The sequence below is a fragment of the Nesoenas mayeri genome, assembly GCF_963082525.1.
Source record: "Nesoenas mayeri genome assembly, chromosome: 9".
Classification (NCBI taxonomy): domain Eukaryota; kingdom Metazoa; phylum Chordata; class Aves; order Columbiformes; family Columbidae; genus Nesoenas; species Nesoenas mayeri.
Genome location: NC_137557.1, coordinates 9,027,510 through 9,045,200, shown reverse-complemented (window position 1 = coordinate 9,045,200; position 17,691 = coordinate 9,027,510). Strand labels below are relative to the sequence as shown.

General features: G+C 43.9%; 1 protein-coding gene across 1 annotated transcript; it reads right to left on the bottom strand.

Moving 5' to 3' along the window:
• Positions 1-455: 455 nt before the first annotated feature.
• On the bottom strand, positions 456-15,792 carry LAMP3 (lysosomal associated membrane protein 3; the record flags this gene model as incomplete). The annotated part of the gene is made up of 6 exons (XM_080349636.1): positions 456-595; positions 3,925-4,092; positions 5,637-5,694; positions 9,073-9,195; positions 10,574-11,346; positions 15,747-15,792. The coding sequence occupies 6 exons, from the start codon at positions 15,790-15,792 to the stop codon at positions 456-458; spliced, it is 1,308 nt and encodes a 435-aa protein (XP_080205762.1).
• Between the last annotated feature and the right edge of the window lie 1,899 nt (positions 15,793-17,691).

Sequence of the window (17,691 nt, the reverse complement as noted above, 5' to 3'; positions counted from 1 at the left end):
TTTCACTGAGCTCTCACTTTACAGGGTTGGCTGTAGCTGTGGACCTCTGGTTTATTCACCTGAAGGTCGTGTCACTGGACTCATCTATGTTAATAAATCTAAACACCATCTTTAAGATACCTAATGGGTTTTCCAGGGAATAGTGATACTGCTTGCTTTAAGCTATTTTGAGGCATCTGATTTAGGTGGTCTGAATTGCATCCTTTGTTGATGATATAAAGAATATAAGCTCCTCAAACTTGGTCCTCTGGACTACATCTACATTAGATGCCAAGAATAGCCTAAAGTAGATGGTGTGAGTTCTCTCCTTCCTACCTTAAAGAAATCTCTTCCAGAAATATTAATCAGGTTTAAACACAGGGTGTCATCCCACTTAAAAATATGGCTTCAGGGCAGTGAGATTGCCAGGTAGAAGTTAAAACTCTTGTGACTTCTCTTCTTGCTACACAGATTACTCAGATGCGTTGATATCCTCTGTGCGGCTTTCTTCTGGAAATCAGGAATGTGACAAACACGATGACAAACAGTCCCAGGATGCTCAGGCCCACTGCGACGGGAGCTGCTTTGCTCTTTTTATCAGGAAAACATTCTTCTTCTGGAAGGAAAAAGAAATCAGAGAATGTGTTATAGCAGGATACCGTACCCCTAGGCTGTACATCTATATTCCAGAAAAGTTAAAAAATACAAGCCAGAATTGCTTTACCATCAAGATCAGTACATACACACAGATGTGGAGCATCACACTACAAAGTGCAAGTCTAAAAATAAAGAGCAATATGTATCCTGCATGGACAAAACCTGTTCCTATGTGGCATCTAATTGCTTCTGCCCAACAAAAAGGATCAGGCTGGAGAATGGAGCCCATAGGCCAGCACATTAGTGCAGCAAGATTCCTAGTTAAGTCAGTGTTTCCTAAGAAAAATGAAATTCTAATTGTCCTCGCTGTTTAATACAGAATAATTGTGGCTAACTCAGAACAGCAAGAGATGAGGAAGGCAGGAGCCTTGAACTTAGTCCAGGGGGTTGCTTTAGCGGTTCCATTGTAATTTTATGGTACATATGATGATACCAGAAAAGGTTTAGATGCAAATAATATCTTTTAAGAACCATACAAAGATCTATTCACTCCAAACATACCTCTTAGCTACAAAGGGGCAAAGCCTGATTTCAGCCAGTGCCTATCAAAATGAACATTCATGTCATCCTCTGATTAAATGGAAACTTATTACTTAAAAATGAACTTCCCAATTGGGGTAAATTGGCAGCTTTCCTATGGAGAGAGTACACTATCTGGGTCGCTGACATAAAAGGAATATTCACCCAAGTGAAAGTGGCAGGATCACTCAAATTTGCAATACAACAAGCACAGCCCTGGGAATGAAGGCAGGGTCTGGGGATGACCACTAATGTGCTACCCTAGAACTGGATCAGACATAGATCTTCCCTCTCATCTGTAGGAACAAACGGTCCTTCCTTGGGCTCCAGGGAAAGACCTGTATCATGATGCTTTGAGGGTCACCTGAGCAGTGAACTATCCTCTAAGCAGGGTAGCTTGATCAGCTAAACCCTGCAGCATATCCCAGTTTATACTCAGAGTACGGGGGAGCCCCAATCCTCTCCGCCCCATCACTCCCTGTGACTGTTCCAAGGCAGATTTCAACAGCACTCTAAGGCAAAAGCCTCTGTTGTTATTGTCTAATTCTGATGACTCTGCTGGCACAGTCTGCAGCTTGGCTTGGCCTTTTCCCCAGTGGAATCTTTACGGCCACAGCGGGCAGTTGGCCCAGGGAGCGTGCGGAGTGCACAGCATCATGTCACAGCTCCAGAGCCTCCCTGCAGGGCTCTCCCCAAAATATGATCCTCTTCTCCTCTCATCCAGATGGTGATTTCATGTGACGCAACGCCACAAAGCCAAAGGCATCAGCATTCTACTAGAAGACAACCCTTTTACAGCTTTCCAGACTCAAACAGGCCAAGCTATTATATTTGATGTTACATTGTCTGCACCAAACTGTAAGGAACTTGAAACCAGTGATTATTAGTGTTTTCTTTTTCTTCCTGTTTTAATGATAAGCAAATCAGGAGCACAGAAGTGAAACTACCAGTCTTGAGAAACCCAAGGGGAGGAGGCTGGTGATGTGTAGAGAGCCATTTCTTCACTGGGGATTTTGTCTTTCAAAATCTGCATACACACCAGGAGTATGTAAGAGTTTCATAACTATTTTGTGGCCACTGGGGAATTATTTCAGTGGTGGTAGCTGCTTTCACAGCCCTTTGATTAAGAGTAAAACTAATTTAACTTTGTATATGGTGTTGATTAGCAGAGATTAGCCTGGCCTTGGTGAGGGAGGAGAGAGAGAGAGAATCTTTCTAAGCTCTGTCTCTGCTGGAGGTGAGACCATAGCAAAAGCCACAACTGAATTCACTCATTGTACAAATTTGAATGGGAATGTGGGGACCAGATGGGATCCCATGAGTTGTTCCAGTTCAGTGTTATCCCATGAATAAAATCTTCATGAGAAGCATGGCTTTTAAGAATTTAAAGAAAAGCCTGGAAAAAAAAAAGTCCATGTTTTTAAAAGCTCCAAATGTTGTTTCCCATTATAACCCTTCTAGAATAAAAAAGGCAGCCAAACTGTTGAACTAACAAAAGAAGAATCAGTCAAACAGAGCCAAAAGGCCATTCTTAAGTGAAAAGAAGAATACAGGGGCAATATTTTGTAAGTATGCAGAAAGTAAAATGTCAGAAAAGGGAATGTTAGTGCATGTGGGGGGCTGGAGAGCTCATAAGCCTCTCTGTCCACCTGAGTTCTTGTGTGGAAACACCCTGAGAGGAAGGCGCAGAAACGTGAAGATGGACAATGTGAAAGAGAGCACAGGGTACTGTCTAGTCCACCTCTCTGCTTTTTGTAGGATGTTTCATGCACCTCATAAGAAGTAATGCAGCAAACTGTGAGGGTGTCCATACTGTGGGACAAGGGAGTTTCCTGGTGCACCCATCAGTCCTGGCCCCCACAGCCTGGCCAGGTCCTGGCTGCATCGCTGGACAAGAAACAAGGATGACAACATCTCATTTCCCTGTGGAAGAAACTCCAGGTGTGGGTATAGGGAAGAAGTTGTGATAAACCCAAATACATTCTTCCAGTGTGGGCAATCCAAGGACCTGGGGGTCAGAATTGGTTTGTCTATGTCTTCTATGAAGCTACATGGCTGCCTCTTTGTGACTGTACTCAAAAAAAAAAAAAGAGATAAATGAGATTCACATGGTTACTTCTTTGTGGCTGTACTCAATAAAAGAGATAAATGAGAATCACATTTAATTTTGAAACTGGGAGCACGCCAGTCATGCTCCTCCTCAGGAGCGCATTTCATCATGTCTAGACAGAGCAGCTCTGAACGTGTCATCCTGCATTCACAAATACCCCTTATTTGCTGGCAGTTTTGCTGCTGCAGCTGTGGGACATCATGAGTGTTAAGAGTCTTTCAAAATAACTAAATTCTGACTGTATCAAGGACAGTGACCTTGAACTAAACTGTACATATTAGGAGTTTGGACAATACAGTGGTGGTGAACACACCTCCACTTGCTCTGGGAGAAAATAGGTGAAGAATAAAATCGTGGCTGTAAAGCTGAACGTTTTTAATGAGAAGGTGAAACGGAAAGTATGGAATGCAGGAGGGAATAATGCTTTTCCATCTCCCATAGGTATTAGCACTGTGTTGAAAATGACTTAGAAAAGGGTGAGAATACAGCAGCAGGCAGATTACATTATCTGGGAACTATGACAAAGCTGTGGTTGTGCTATAGGTGTAACAGGATCACGTGTGTGCGTGGTTGCAATCTAGCAGATAATATATATCAGGCTACCAGAGTTCTGGTATGTAGATCTCAGAAGGGTGGAAAAGGTGTCCCTCCTTTCTTACCTTTTCCAAACTGGTTACCGGCAATATCAAACGCCTGCAGCTGCACATTAACAAAGAGTATCTGGAAGTTCTTCTCCAAGCTGAAGGTTTGCTTGCTCGCACACTTAAAGGAATTCCCCAGCTTTGTTGTAAACAGCTTCTCATTTATGGCTGAGTAGTAAAGCATACCTGGAGGCCATAAAGAGAGACAAATGAGAATCCACACTAGCTCTGTTGGAACCAAAATCTTTCTGAGATAAAATGGAGGGTCCCTGGTGCTTTGGCAGAGCAGCATTCGCAGATGTGACAAAGCATGAACATTTTCCCCATAAAGCATCAGTTACATTTCTTCCATGTTTAAATGAGTGCTTTAATTATCAGTGGGCAACTCAGCTGAGCTTGGCTCTGAAAAAGTAGTGAAAATTTTGGATGCTTCTTCAAATAATATTTTAAGAACCTCAGTCTGCAAGAAGGGGTTAGGATTCTCGCAGGAGAAGACAACTGTCTTAGGTCTCTAGCACAGCTATTTCCAGACAGAACACAGGTACCATCTCTAGCATGGGAATTTGATATATCTGGTCTGTATTAAATGTATTAAATAAGTCAGTCCGAATACTTATGAGTAACAAACAGAGCAGTGACATTTGTGGGAAACTGCAGCGGGTCTGTGGAACCCTTGACAGAAAATATGAGAGTAGAGATCAGCCTTGAGATATTAAGATTTACCCTTGTGAAGGATGGGAGTAAAGGAGTATCCGGAGAGAGGAGAGATGTACCCATGAGAGAGAAGGGGATAGAAGAATAACATGGATGATAGCAAGTTCAACCAATGAGATGTTAGTGCTGTAACTTGTAACCAATAGTGAAAAGACACATGAACTGGCAGAATTGTATAAAAATGCACTTGTAGCAATAAATGGTATCTATTACTTTCATCTTGAAAGAATTTGGTCCATGTCGCTTGTCCGTCTCAACCGCGACAGACATCATATAGTCATTAACCTGCCACAGGTTTGGTATCATGCGAAAAATTTGTGCAAAACTAATGTCACAGAAAATCTGATGTGATAGCTCAATTTTTTTCTCTCTGCCCTAAATGATATTCTCTTAGCATTTCTTAGGAGGTTGCATCTGAGGCAGTTCCTGACTGTTCAAATGGTGAGAAGCAGGGCTATATAAGTAAAGAGAAAATCTGTTTGCCTGAGAAGAGCACAGACAAGGTTTAGGATTACAGGATGGTTTGAAGAACATCAGCCTAGATCCAGTTCTTATTTTTGCCAAAGGAAAACATCAGACACATCTCCTCTCCATATTGGTGTATTTGAAATCTGGATCCAGCTCTGCATTTCTGTGGTCCAGATACTGTATTCATTTGGCCTATTAGATTGAAAAGATGTGTGAGACTGAACTGGAGTCACAGCATTTTGGTGTTTCCAGATAAAAATTTTGAGAACTGTTTCGTATCTTAAATTTATGTTTGAAGTAATCTCTATTCTGAAAGAATAGTGAAAGGCAGGGAAATTTTTTGAGGACAAAAGAAAAGTTGAACAATTCTAATGAAACTGCAGCCCAGTCCCTTCTCTTCCATTTTCATCTCATAAGATTCAGGTGAATTACATGTTGTAAGCCTGATAAAGTACATAAGTTGCAAAATCCAGTGTTTTAAAGATAAGAAAACCTATCTCACCCTGAAACAGTTTGATATGAAATTAAGTAAGTGTAAAATCACTGACCTCCAGAAGATAACTCCAATCTGGCTTCAGTTTTACTGACATAGTACACTGGATCTTGCTGCAAAACATGATACATCCTTATTCATAATACATCCTCATATTTGTGAAAAAAATACAGTTCACCACAGCAAAATGGTCACAAAGAATTTCCCAAAGAAACACATTTCAAGGCGTCAAGAACCAACTTGCTTGGGTGTATTGCTTTTTGTTTTCTTTTCCAAATCACTCCATCTAATAGGTAAGAGGCTGCTGTACTGCAGCAAGCTCAGCTGCATCACCAGTGACACTGGACCATGCAGGTGTGATTTTGCCCACACTGCTCAAGCTTGACATCTGTGTGATACTTGCAGTAACCAAAAGTAAGAGGGAGTTAAGCAAATATACATTGCACAAATTCACTGGCATGTGATAAGGCCATTTTGCTTTTATTCACCTGACATACTTTCGCTGAGAGTCCCTGCAGTGCCCTTGCGAGTGATCCTGCACTGAACCACGCCGTGCTGACCTGCAGCCTGACCGCTTGCAGCACCTCAGCCCACAGCTGTAGCAGCACCCTGGGCACTGAGTGCACTTTATGCATCGATGCTTTTCGTGTGAGCAGACTGGAGACAGCAGCAGCGCTTCTGTGTTCATCGGCCTTCTGAACTGGGAGAGGTCAGCAATACACTGAGAGCTGGGACCTGGTCTCATACCAGTATCAGTCATTTCCTATTTTGTCTAACAACAGTGGTCACTACAAATAAGGAGACAGCAACCTGGATGTCTCTGCGTAGGGAAGAAATAACTGTTTTTTCCACCCTGCTGACACTGTTGGTGCTGGCTGGCTGTTTTTCATGCACCTGCTGACATGGAAAGCACCTAGTACAACGGCACAGAGCAAAATTTCCATTTGTTATATGTGTCCTGCCTGCATGTGCCCTAAAACCCTGGTGCAATCCGAATGCTGTCCTCCTCTGGCATGTCACAGAGTGAACACCAGCCCTCGGTGCTTCTCCCTGGTACCAGTGTTGGACTATAATGTGAGTCTTTATGTGGCAGCGCCACTGTTCATTTTCATTCCAGCTGTGAGCTGGGGAGTGCAGCTGCTGGATAAATGGCAGCAGACGTGAATGTCTCCTGGGCATCCAGATTTTATATCATGGAGCTTAAAAGCTAGTAGGATGGGTTGGGAAAGTTTAAGAAATAAATACACCAGAGAAGAGGTTCTCAGCATTATTCTTATTTAAAGACATAAATAGGTCAAATATTACGGGGTTTTTTTTGGCAGCAGTGCTGTGTTCTGTTTGGCCGCAGTTAATAACTTTGCTTGGGGAAAACACCTGCACCTACTTCAGCTCTTGTGGGTTGGTTACAAAACTTCCTTTTTTCCCGTCCTTTGCGAAAGGCAGCGGTGAGCACTGAGCCAGCCGCTCACCTCCCGCTGCCCCGCACCAGCACCGAGCCCAGTCCAGCTCCTCTTTCACCAGCGAAAATCAGAAGTGCCATCGCCAGAGCACTCCTGGTTCAAAGCAGTTGGAGAGGCTGGTGGAGCCAAACACACAAAAACCAGCAGCGAAGTGATTTCTTATTAACTTGGATTTCAAAGAAGTCTAAGCCGAGCCCTGCTACGCTCTTGAGGCTTATCTTTAAGTAAAGGGAGGATTTTCTAATGTTGTGCCAATAACCACCTTTTTCAGGGCAAGACAGGTCAAGCACCTCCTAAAGGTTCACATCACTTTCCTTAGCACTGCTGTGAGCTGGGGCTTTCATGGGTACTTGAATCACCAGGCGTTTTCTAAGGATCCTTGTAGCACAGAAAATGCTCCCCTTGTTGCAGGAAGCATTCATTTAAAGCAAACACTCATGGTCTCAAGTGATCCTTTGTTTTAAAACAACTCCTTGATTTTTTACCTCACTTTTCCTCTGGAGCTTTAAGAAAACTTTCTGCCATAAACTAAAATCAAGATGACCATTAATTGAAATATTTTCTCTGCTCAATCATTAATGGCTCTGGTGGGGTATAATATGCTGTCGCCTCTTGGACTACCTATGGAAACGACTGATTTACCATTTGTAATTGTATTAACTGTCACTAATCTGAGCTTGGCACCAGGCTGTAAGGTTGAGATTTTGCCTTGATTAACTGAAGGACAGAGATCAGCAGGGATGGCCAGATGCAGCTCTGAACTGCTGTGGAGCTCCAGGACGTGGCCTTAATACACGCACAGGCAGAGTTTGGTGGGATCCAATCCATGTCGTATTCCTCCCTGTCCATTAATGACTTCATACACAGTATTAACCTTTGTCTCCAGCCCTGCTGGCATCACCCCCCAGCCCTTATTAACTTCCAGAGAAATGGTACTGTGTGCTGCCTCCCAAAATGTATAAACTGTGTAAATGTTTGAGAAAGCAAGAGGATGGCTGCACTCAGCAATTTTCTCCTGTGGTTATAATATCAGCAGCACTCGTGGTAGTTTATGTTAAAGCCTCATCCATGTATGATGTGGTCCCAGCAGGGAACATGGTATCAATAGACATGACGTCAAAAAGAAAGCTTATTTTCCCACTGCGTAAGCATGGGCCTCTCCCTTGGCCAAGTGTCTGGGTGTACTTATAAGTCTCTCTAGTGTGGTGCATTTTAAGGGCACTTATATGCAATTCAGTTGTTGTAGTTCACTTATTTGGAATTTTCCACTCAAAAATAAGATTACATTAGTCCCCTTCAGCTGTGGATGGGTCACGGCTCCTGGGCACTCACAACTGCACAGGCTGCCATTTCAATCTGACAACCACAGCTGGCTTTTGGCTGGGCAGTTGAGATACGTGGCATTTATGGGAAAGGAATGACTAATCTCACCTGCACTCAGGTGGTCCCTGAAGCACCATTTTGTAAAAGCAACTTGATGACACGAGTCAGAGCTCCTGGCACACACAGCTTGCCTCTGTGCAGGGACTCCAGCCCCAAACTCATTCCCTCCATCCTTTTACATTGCAAATGTCAGACCTGACTTTCCCTCCCACTGGATTTTTACCTACATAAAAATAAGGGGCAGATTTTTGCTTGGAGCTATTTCTAGGCTTTGTGTTGCTAGACTGGTAGCTTTAACACCAGTCTTAAATGGTTTCTATCAAAGGATGGCAAGGCACTGTACTTACCCTTCATTGCACATACCAACCTTTCCAAATTCCAAGTTCAAATAGACTAGACCTGATTTGAAGTTAGCCCTGCTCTGAGCAGGAGGTTGGACCAGGTGGCCTCCAAAGTCTTTTCCAACCTAAGTTCACCCATGGTTCTATGATCCTAGTGTCTTGAGAAGGACAGGAGTAATCGTGCCTTACATACAGGTGGAATAAAATGGATGAAATGCCTTTTCCCACAGCACAGGTTGGATGAAAGGCAGCTGTAGTCCCAGCTCGCCAGTCCTAAACACTCCTTCCCTTTAAATGCAACAATTACCTTTACAAAGGTGAAGTTTATAAACCCTCCACTGAAAGTTATGTTCAGGTCAGCCTGCGTGGTCCCACAGCTGCCAGATGTCTGCGTCTCGTTGGGGTTTACAGCCACGTACTCCATCTGCTTCTGCGGAGAGAAGAGACATTGCAGGGCTGACGATGAGCAGGAGGGGAAAACTTTAATAAGAATCACGGAGATTCATAGCTGCTTTTGTTTTGCTTTCCAAGCAGGCTCTACATGGCTGAATGAACAGGGCAGTGGCTGCTGGGGTCATTGCCCATTCATAAACCAGCACTAGTGCTTGTCTGACACAGCACTGAGCTGCCCCAGTGTGTTAAGCTGGCAGAAAATAATCATTTTCTGCTCACTCAGAGCAGGGTCAGATGAACACCAGTGGTAATTTAAAAAGAGAGAGCAGTGGGAGCTTGTGCCTGAAGGCAGAAGAAAGATCAAGACAGAAACAGTGGTTAGATTGGCTTCAATTTGTTGCTCCCTGTATCACCCTGGCCTCTCCATTATGTCCTGCATAATTCATCTCTAGCATCAGCCAACCCACATTGTAAGTTAAAAAGAGAGCTCTGGGGCCCTAAATACACAATTTGGCTTCTTCAGTCTCATCTCATACACACCTTTTGTAACAAACATCTCACCGTGTTCCGGTGAGGCTAGGAACAATGCTCCCTGCCTGGCTTCAGATAAGACAAGGGATAAAAGACGTGCGGGTACGGCGCTAAAGGACACCGTTTAGTGGTGGACTTGGCAGTGTTACGTTATGGTTGGACTCAATGATCTTAAGGGTCTTTTCTAACTTAAATGGTTCCATGCAAATTGCTTTCACCAACATTAGCTACTCATCCTATGTTAGAAATATTCAGACTCCAGGCAAGGATATTTGGATGGATAATGGAGAAGGCTTGAGGCATATGAACTCCAGAGTCTAATGATATAACCTCACATACTGTATTAATGGAGGTTACAAAACCTTAATTCCGAAGGACATGATCTGCATTTCAGGTTTTCTTACGTCTTTTGCTGAATCATTCACAGTGGATCACTGCTGGGAGAGGGTACCAGCTCCCCTGCTCTGATCCAGCCCGGCAGTTCCTGTGTCCTAAAATCTCCACCTGTCAGCATTAAGACAACCCACCTCTGAATCCAAGCCTGAGAGCTGACATTTCTTGCTTTCATTGCAACTTGCAATGTCAAGCCCTTCACTGAAGTCAATTTGGATTTTAACTAGTCTCCCATTCTGGGAGACACAACTCACAAGTACTACTACCAGATAGATAACAAAGCACCCATATGTCCCACTGGCATCATCATACAAGCCCAAGTACAGCACCTGAGATGCTGTGGCACAGAAAAGGCCTCGGACTGGTAGCAAACCACATATTTTTATCATACAAGCTCACTTCTGAAAATCACATTGAAAGAAAAAGAATAAATTTCAGCTAATGAAGAAACAGGCATTACAAAGCTCGGCCTTGTAGCGCTTCCACCTCACCTGTGTATTTTGAGCCATCAGTTGCAAACCCATGACTGCTTTGATGCATGTCCTGTTCCCATTGGAAACAGTGTATGTGCCAGTGGGGATGGGAGAAGGATGCGGTGCAAGAGTGGGTCTCGCTGTCCTCGTAGTAGATGGGATGGTTGTTTGAGTCTCTGGATGAATAGTTGTTGTATTGGTCGTGGTTGTGGCTGTTAGACTTTTAGGCAAGGTTGTTAGATTTCCTGACCCTGTGGTGGGCTTTCCAGTTTCCATGGTGGTGGTTGTAGTAGTTACAGCAGTGGATGTCATTTGTGTATTTGGTGGTGTATGTTTTATGGTTGAATTCCTGGCTGTTGCTGTTACTTCTGTGCTCACATGGTTGGTTGAAGACGTAAAGTGTACGGTTGTGCTCTTCACTGCAGCTGTAACCATTTCCATTGCCTGGGTTGTAGCTGGGCCAGCTGCAGTTGTGTTGTCTGCTGATGTTGTGGATAACACTGTGGGAGATTTCTGGCTGGTCACTTGTGTGGTCTCTCCTGCCTGGGCCGTTGTGTGATTGCCTGGTCCTGTTGTTACTTGACTCTGGTCTGTTGTCTGCACAGCCGTGCTATGGCTTATGGGTGTTGTTTTAGGAGAGCCAGTGCTGTTAAAATGAGCTGTGGTGCCTTGACGGCTTGAAGAATGATTAAAGGAAAGTGGCTGAGCAGAGGTAGTCGTATGGTGGAAGGATGTGGCTCCTGGAGACAGTTCAGTTCCCAGGGTCACTTCAGCAAAGCAGGAGGAAAATGCTGCAAGAAACAAATAAGTCAGTAGTCTACAAACCTATACATTCAACATTTCTGTTGATACCCACAATATAACTGTGCTGATTTTGTTATCAAATGAGTGATATGATTTTATTCTTCATTTGACTTCAGTCATGATATGAGTGAAAGCAGACATGGTGCAGGACTATCCATAACCTTTCACCATTTCCCCAATCTGAAGTGGAAGCAGGTGGGCTCCCAGCTCCCCACACGCTGCCTTTACTGCTGAAAAAGCCAGAGGATGCCGGAGGTGTGTGCAGACCTTGCATGATCCCCAGGCAGCACAAGACTTCCCTTGCAGGCAGTAGAACAGCAAGATTTGCTGGAAGCAAATTACGAAGGTCTAAGGAAGACGAAGTGGGTGTAACAGACAAAGGGGTGGGTGGTTACTTACCAAGAAAGCATGGGGAAAGGGAACGTTTTGTGTGTGTGAAGGAAATGAAGCAGCATAATGGTCTTACAGTGATTCATTAGAGTCCGGGAAACCAGTCTGTGAGATGGGGAAATTCCAGATATTTATTTATGGTTTTGTTGTAGCCATGTCAGCTTGAACCCAAAAGATTTTCCCTTCTGGAAGGTACCCAAGGAGATTCTCCAAATAAGGAAAGAACAGCCCTTTTACTGATGCTCTTTCAACAACAAGAAACAAATTAAGTGTACAGCATCCAGGGGCTTTTTGGACCACATCTAAAAACAGTCACAGCACCAAAACTACGCTTCCATCTTATAACATTTACAGAAATGTGTCACTTGCCGAACTGAAAAGAAAATATCTGGCTCCTAAATGTAAATAATGAAGTGAATAAAAAGTGGGAAAAATACATTGTAGAATAGATGAAGGTCACAACTCTTCTGTGTGAGTCTTTGATTGTGCGTATGCAACAAGACTCTGAAGAGACAAGGTCAAGCTAAAAGCTAAATCACTGACATATATTAATTCCTGGATGGGCATGAAGCTTCAGGTGTAGTTAAATGCCTCATTGCCTAAATTAGCTGGAGGACAGAGATTAATTCTCCAGTTTGGAGGCAGCAGGAACCCAAAAGTCCAAGACAGGTCATACTCCTAGCAGTAAAGCTCCACCGAGGATGCCACAAAACACTGAGAAGTATATTGCATGTTGTTTTTTCCAGATACATTTATCATGAATCTGTATGGAGACTTTGTGGCAGGCTGGTTGCTGAGATTTGGATTTTAGAATCTCTTAAGACCAGAGACACATTCAGAGCGGAAGTGGCTGAAATCTCACAAGCTCACCTTCCTTTCATTTATTTCTTTTCACTCAGCATGAATGGAGATCTGCAACAATAGCTGAATTCACAAAATCTCACCATTTTAGGGCACGTATAGACTACACCAGAACCTACTTGGTTTTGAATCAAATTCAAGATCAAAACAAAAGAAATGAGAACAGATGTATAGATCTGAACCCACACTTCAATTTCGCCTTAAAATGACTATGCTAGAGAAGAACAGAAGTGTAGGTATATATTCCACATTCCTAAAATTGCCCGGGTTTCACCTCTATTCTGTACAAAACATACTTGACTGCAAGTGTAGCTGTTATCATAAAAGAATTGCAGCTTGTTACAGTTGAAATGACAGGACAGATCCCTCCAATTGTGAATTTTATCAGAAGGAACCTAAAAATGCCATAATTAATAAGATACTTTAGTTCATTTCTCATTTTCCCCAACCCTGCTGGCAATCTGAAAATCAGATTAACTTATATCCTTTTCAATGTGCTGGTAGAAATTCAGAGCAGTTGCCATATGCCAACTATAGGTAGTTGCATCTAAGTGTATTAGCATGATAAAAAACAAAAAGAAGAAGTTGCAATTTTCAGTCTTTTTTCCCCTATAGGATTGCAGAACAACCCATATTTAAATTTACGCCATTCTGAAGTAGTCGATACTTCTTATTTTTTAGTTAACAGATTGGTTTAGATTACTGACCAGATAACACTTGTCTTACAGATGTGGAGAGAAACACTGTTTCACTAACATTTGGATGCCAGCCATAGCTTTTGAATGCAATTTAATTTTCCCTCAAAAGCTCATTTCAACCTAACTATTTTTCACTAGAGGAATGTTCAGCCTGAGATGGTCAGTGAGGGGTAAAGTCAGATGTCTTTTGGGTGGCCCATGGCTTGTGCCCACCCACTGACCTGCCAGACTGCTCCTCCAGCCTCCCACAGTTCTCCCCAGCATTTTGGAGCATCTATCGGGGCACAGCCACACTGCTAAACCTGTTGGCTTGAGTCATCTTCTCAAAAGGCCTTTGGCCACATGAGCTCCCAGGGATGGGTGAGGATTTACCTCCAGTTGCACCTAATGGTCTTGGCTCTTCTCAGGTGGCTGCTGGAGGTAGGTCAGTAGCTCTGCTGTGCAAAGCAGCAGGTAGCCCCATGGTATGCCTGACCTACCCCTCAGCTAAGGCCTGGGAGGCTTCATGACATGTGCCTCAGCATTGCCTCTCCGAGAGCCTGGCACATCTTGGCCAAGGAGCCAGTTGCAAGTTGCTACGCCAGCACTTCTCACGGCTCTGCCAGCAAAAGGGGCCACAGAGCAACAGCAAACTGCAGCCCTGCAACGCCATCTGTCTCTGTTTCTTTTTTCTATGAAGCCATTTCAAAAGTTAAAATGACCAACATTTTGTTTGAGGGACACGTGGTCCCTGGGGTAAGCAGCTGCAATCTCCTCGTCTCACCTCAGCTTCAAAGTCGCGCGTTACAAATGCCGAGGGCCACGTTTCTGCCCAGCAAACCTCCACGCATGCAACGCTTCAGAACAAAACTCCCACAACAGGATCAGAGCGGCTCTCAGAAAATTGCTGTCCCTGGTCTAGGCCTGGAGACCCCATTTTCATGCTTTGGTGATCGGGGAGTTTCAATCAATGTCAGCAAAGAAAGGTCACTGCTCTGCTCCCAGGCGTCACGATGGGAAGTGGAGCGCTCAGTGCCATGGTCTGGCTGTGACATTTCTCAGCTTGCTGTCCTGTCGTGCAGCTGGTGAAAAAAACTCTTGCTGGGGATTTTTTCCTCTTCTCATCTAACCACACACTCATGCTGCTCGGCAGCCCAGCACGCTTGTTCTGCTTTTGCTACCCAGAAATGCTTATGTTTGACTGTGTGGGCACGAAAATGTGGCCCAGCTCCTACAATCACCAAAGACGCTCTCAGTGGCACTGGCTGCTTTGGTTCCAGTCCCTGAGGAACTGGCAAAGCACAGAGATTTTCTGAGAGGTTTCAGTACTGTCATGGATTCCCACCAATACGGAAGCAGTTTCTTAAGCCTCCAATCCATCAAACTTTATCCATTAAACTCTAATTATGTTTAATTCTCTGTCTGCACAGGAAGACTTCACTTGTGGCATTAATAACACATCACAAGAAGTTATTAAAGGAATGATCAAAAATGGATAAGAAGCTGAAGAACCAAATTCTTTCTGGTCAAAATATCCTTGCTGACCACTGAGTTATTAGTGCCGCTTCCCTCAGTCTGATCTTGCTCTCCTTTCATGTATACATCTTGAGGCTACTTCAGCGGCTCTGGCGATGAAGTGGGTGTGGGAAAGCAGAGCAGATATGGCAGAAGAAACTTGTGATCGAGCCCCTGGGCTGTTTCCCTGCGCTGGGAGGGGGACGGGACGTGTTATTGGTGTGATCCCTGTGTGCTGATGGCAAAACACATAGCAGAACCCACCAGCAAGCTCGAAGCTTTAGTCATTACACAGATTAAATCACATGCTGTCCTTCATCTGGCAGATTTTCTACTGCTGCAGGTACTGAGGGATGACTTGACATGCTGGGACACATCCTTCTCCAGGCTGGCTCCACAGATTTTCACAGAGCAGCATTTAGGACTGAATAGTGACTTCGACGTGGTGTGTCATTGAGATAAGCCCCAGCCTGCCTTCTCCAAGCCCTCTGCTTCACTCTTGCTTTCATGATCGTGATCTCTCTTGCAATGCAGACAAATTAATGACTTGAGCAGCGCTTCCATAGTTTTTCTTCTGCTTGTCTCACTAAAGACTTTCAGTGAGTTCTGATAGTCTGGAAGTTACTTTTAATTAAGAAAAGCAAGCCCAAAAAAGCCTGCTTTAATACTATTTTGCCCTGACTCCATCTCACAGTCGGAATTTAGGTCACCACGGAATGCAAGGAAAATACACAAGAAAACATCAGACTAAGTCTATACCAGCTGCAATTAAATGTAGCTATAGCTATTTCGTAGCAGTAGGACTTTACTAAAAGCACCCTCAGTGCTAGCAACAAAACTATTTAAAGTTTTCAGTCTGTTAGGTACTGTCCTGACTACAAAGAAACAAAACCAGCATAGTCTGTCTCATTCTTCTGATAGAAATGATGGAGGATGTTACTCACCAGAGGCGAAGGTTAGCAGGATGAACTGCTGTGCATTCCTCCCCATGGCCAGCGCAGCTGCAGGTCTGAGAGACGCTGCTTCTCACCCTGAAGTGGATGGAAAGGAAATCAAGGTATCCCAGGGACTGAAAACTTTCACTTGATACAGGGAGTGCTCAGTCACATGGGTGGAAAGGAGGTGGAGAGAGAGCAGGAGACCGGTGCTTCTTGTCTGTGCACTGCCACAGAAGGAAATATAAATGATGATTAGGAAAGAAAGTGAAAACAGAAAGGGCTGCTGGGCTAACTGGGGGGAGGGCAGGCTCTCAGCCTGCAGCTGAGACCTGGGGCTCCACAAAGCCATGTAAAGCTTCATGCTCCTCACTCCAGTTTTGATAATCTGGTAAAGACTGCAACTGTACCCCAGTGGAGGGTTAACACCTGTAAATCAGTGCTTTCCCCTATGGGTTTTAAAAAAGTACTTTCTTTAGAGCCAAACTCTTTATGTTAAGGCAGAGAAGAGAGAGGTGCGATCTCGAGCCACCTCTGCAGAGCACCTGCTAAAAGGAGACAGGGCTGAGCAAAGCCCACACGGGTTCTGGACCCAGCTGGGGACGGGCTGCAGCTTTTGCTGGCTGGTTCAGTCCTGCTCCAAGGACTGAGCTTGTTCAAAGCAGATCAGCGGGGTGGCTCACCATCGGTGTTGTGCCCAAACACACTCCTTGGCAAACAGCAGTGACTGACCTCTGTTCCATGAAGTGCCTCCTGCAAACCACGCCAAGACTGAGACCGGAGCTACACAGGCAGGTCCTGACCTGCATAGGCAAGCACCAGAGATCTGCAAGAGGAGAGTGTTATGTCTGCTCACGTGTGCGGCTGGGTTTCCAGCCCTTGGCCTTTGCCTTGGGGCCTGCTGCGTGCAGGGATAACAAAGCAAGACCCACACCTGCTGTGGTCCTCGTTCTTCTTTTTCTCATACCAGCGTTGGAGAGCAGTAACACAATAAGGCCAGTGACTTGAAAACTCAAGTGAGATGAAGTTTGCCCCCAGAAATCTGGATACCAGCTGAAATTAGTTCCAATTTTTTTTGCTCTCTATATTTGCATTGTGTTTCTGCATTCTCATTCTTACCTCCTTGCCCTTCTCCATGATCCACAACATGCATTTGGGTCAATTAGTGCTCCCTAATAAACCACTGGTAGTCAAAGGTATGCAGGTATCTTAGGGGTAACTACAACAAATTTGTCCTACAACTTCCCTGCCTGAGGGCTGCAGCATTGGCATCCACAACTCTGAAACATGTGAGCATATACACTCTTCTATGAGTCCCAGGGATTTAGGAACATGACCAAGGAAGATGGGTAAAGGAAAAAAGTCACTTTGTGCCTTTTGTGATATGTGTGTTGGACAAATAAAATTGTATTGAACAGATGTGTGGGTTTTTTCAGCTGTGCAGATGTGCCTTTAGTGATACCTATTTTGGATAGAAAGCAAGAACATTTGACTTGTTACTTCATATAGAGACATCAACCACAATGTTTTGTACTAGATGTAATTTTTATAAATTTCAAACAAAGTGTGATTCTACACAGGTCAGAATGGCCTAATTACAGAAAGCTCATTTGCACACTTTTTTCTTGTAATAAATTCATACATTCTGTGTTGACTGGAAAAAAAGGACAGGTAATTCTGTGCTCTTTCCCTGTCAGATTATCTCTCATCAGTCACAATATACAAACACATCATTATCAACACCATGGAAAATATGTAAGAAAAACAAACTGTACCAATTCTCAGCTAGGAAGAAGAAATCTTAGCAGCTATTTCAGCTCAAGCTGCAAGAAGAAATACACAATTTGGCTCTTTTTTCATCTTATTCTCATATATTTCTAATCATATATATATATAGATATATTTGAAGTCAGGCTTTGAGTATTTTTGGAAAAAAATGTACATGGCCTTTCTC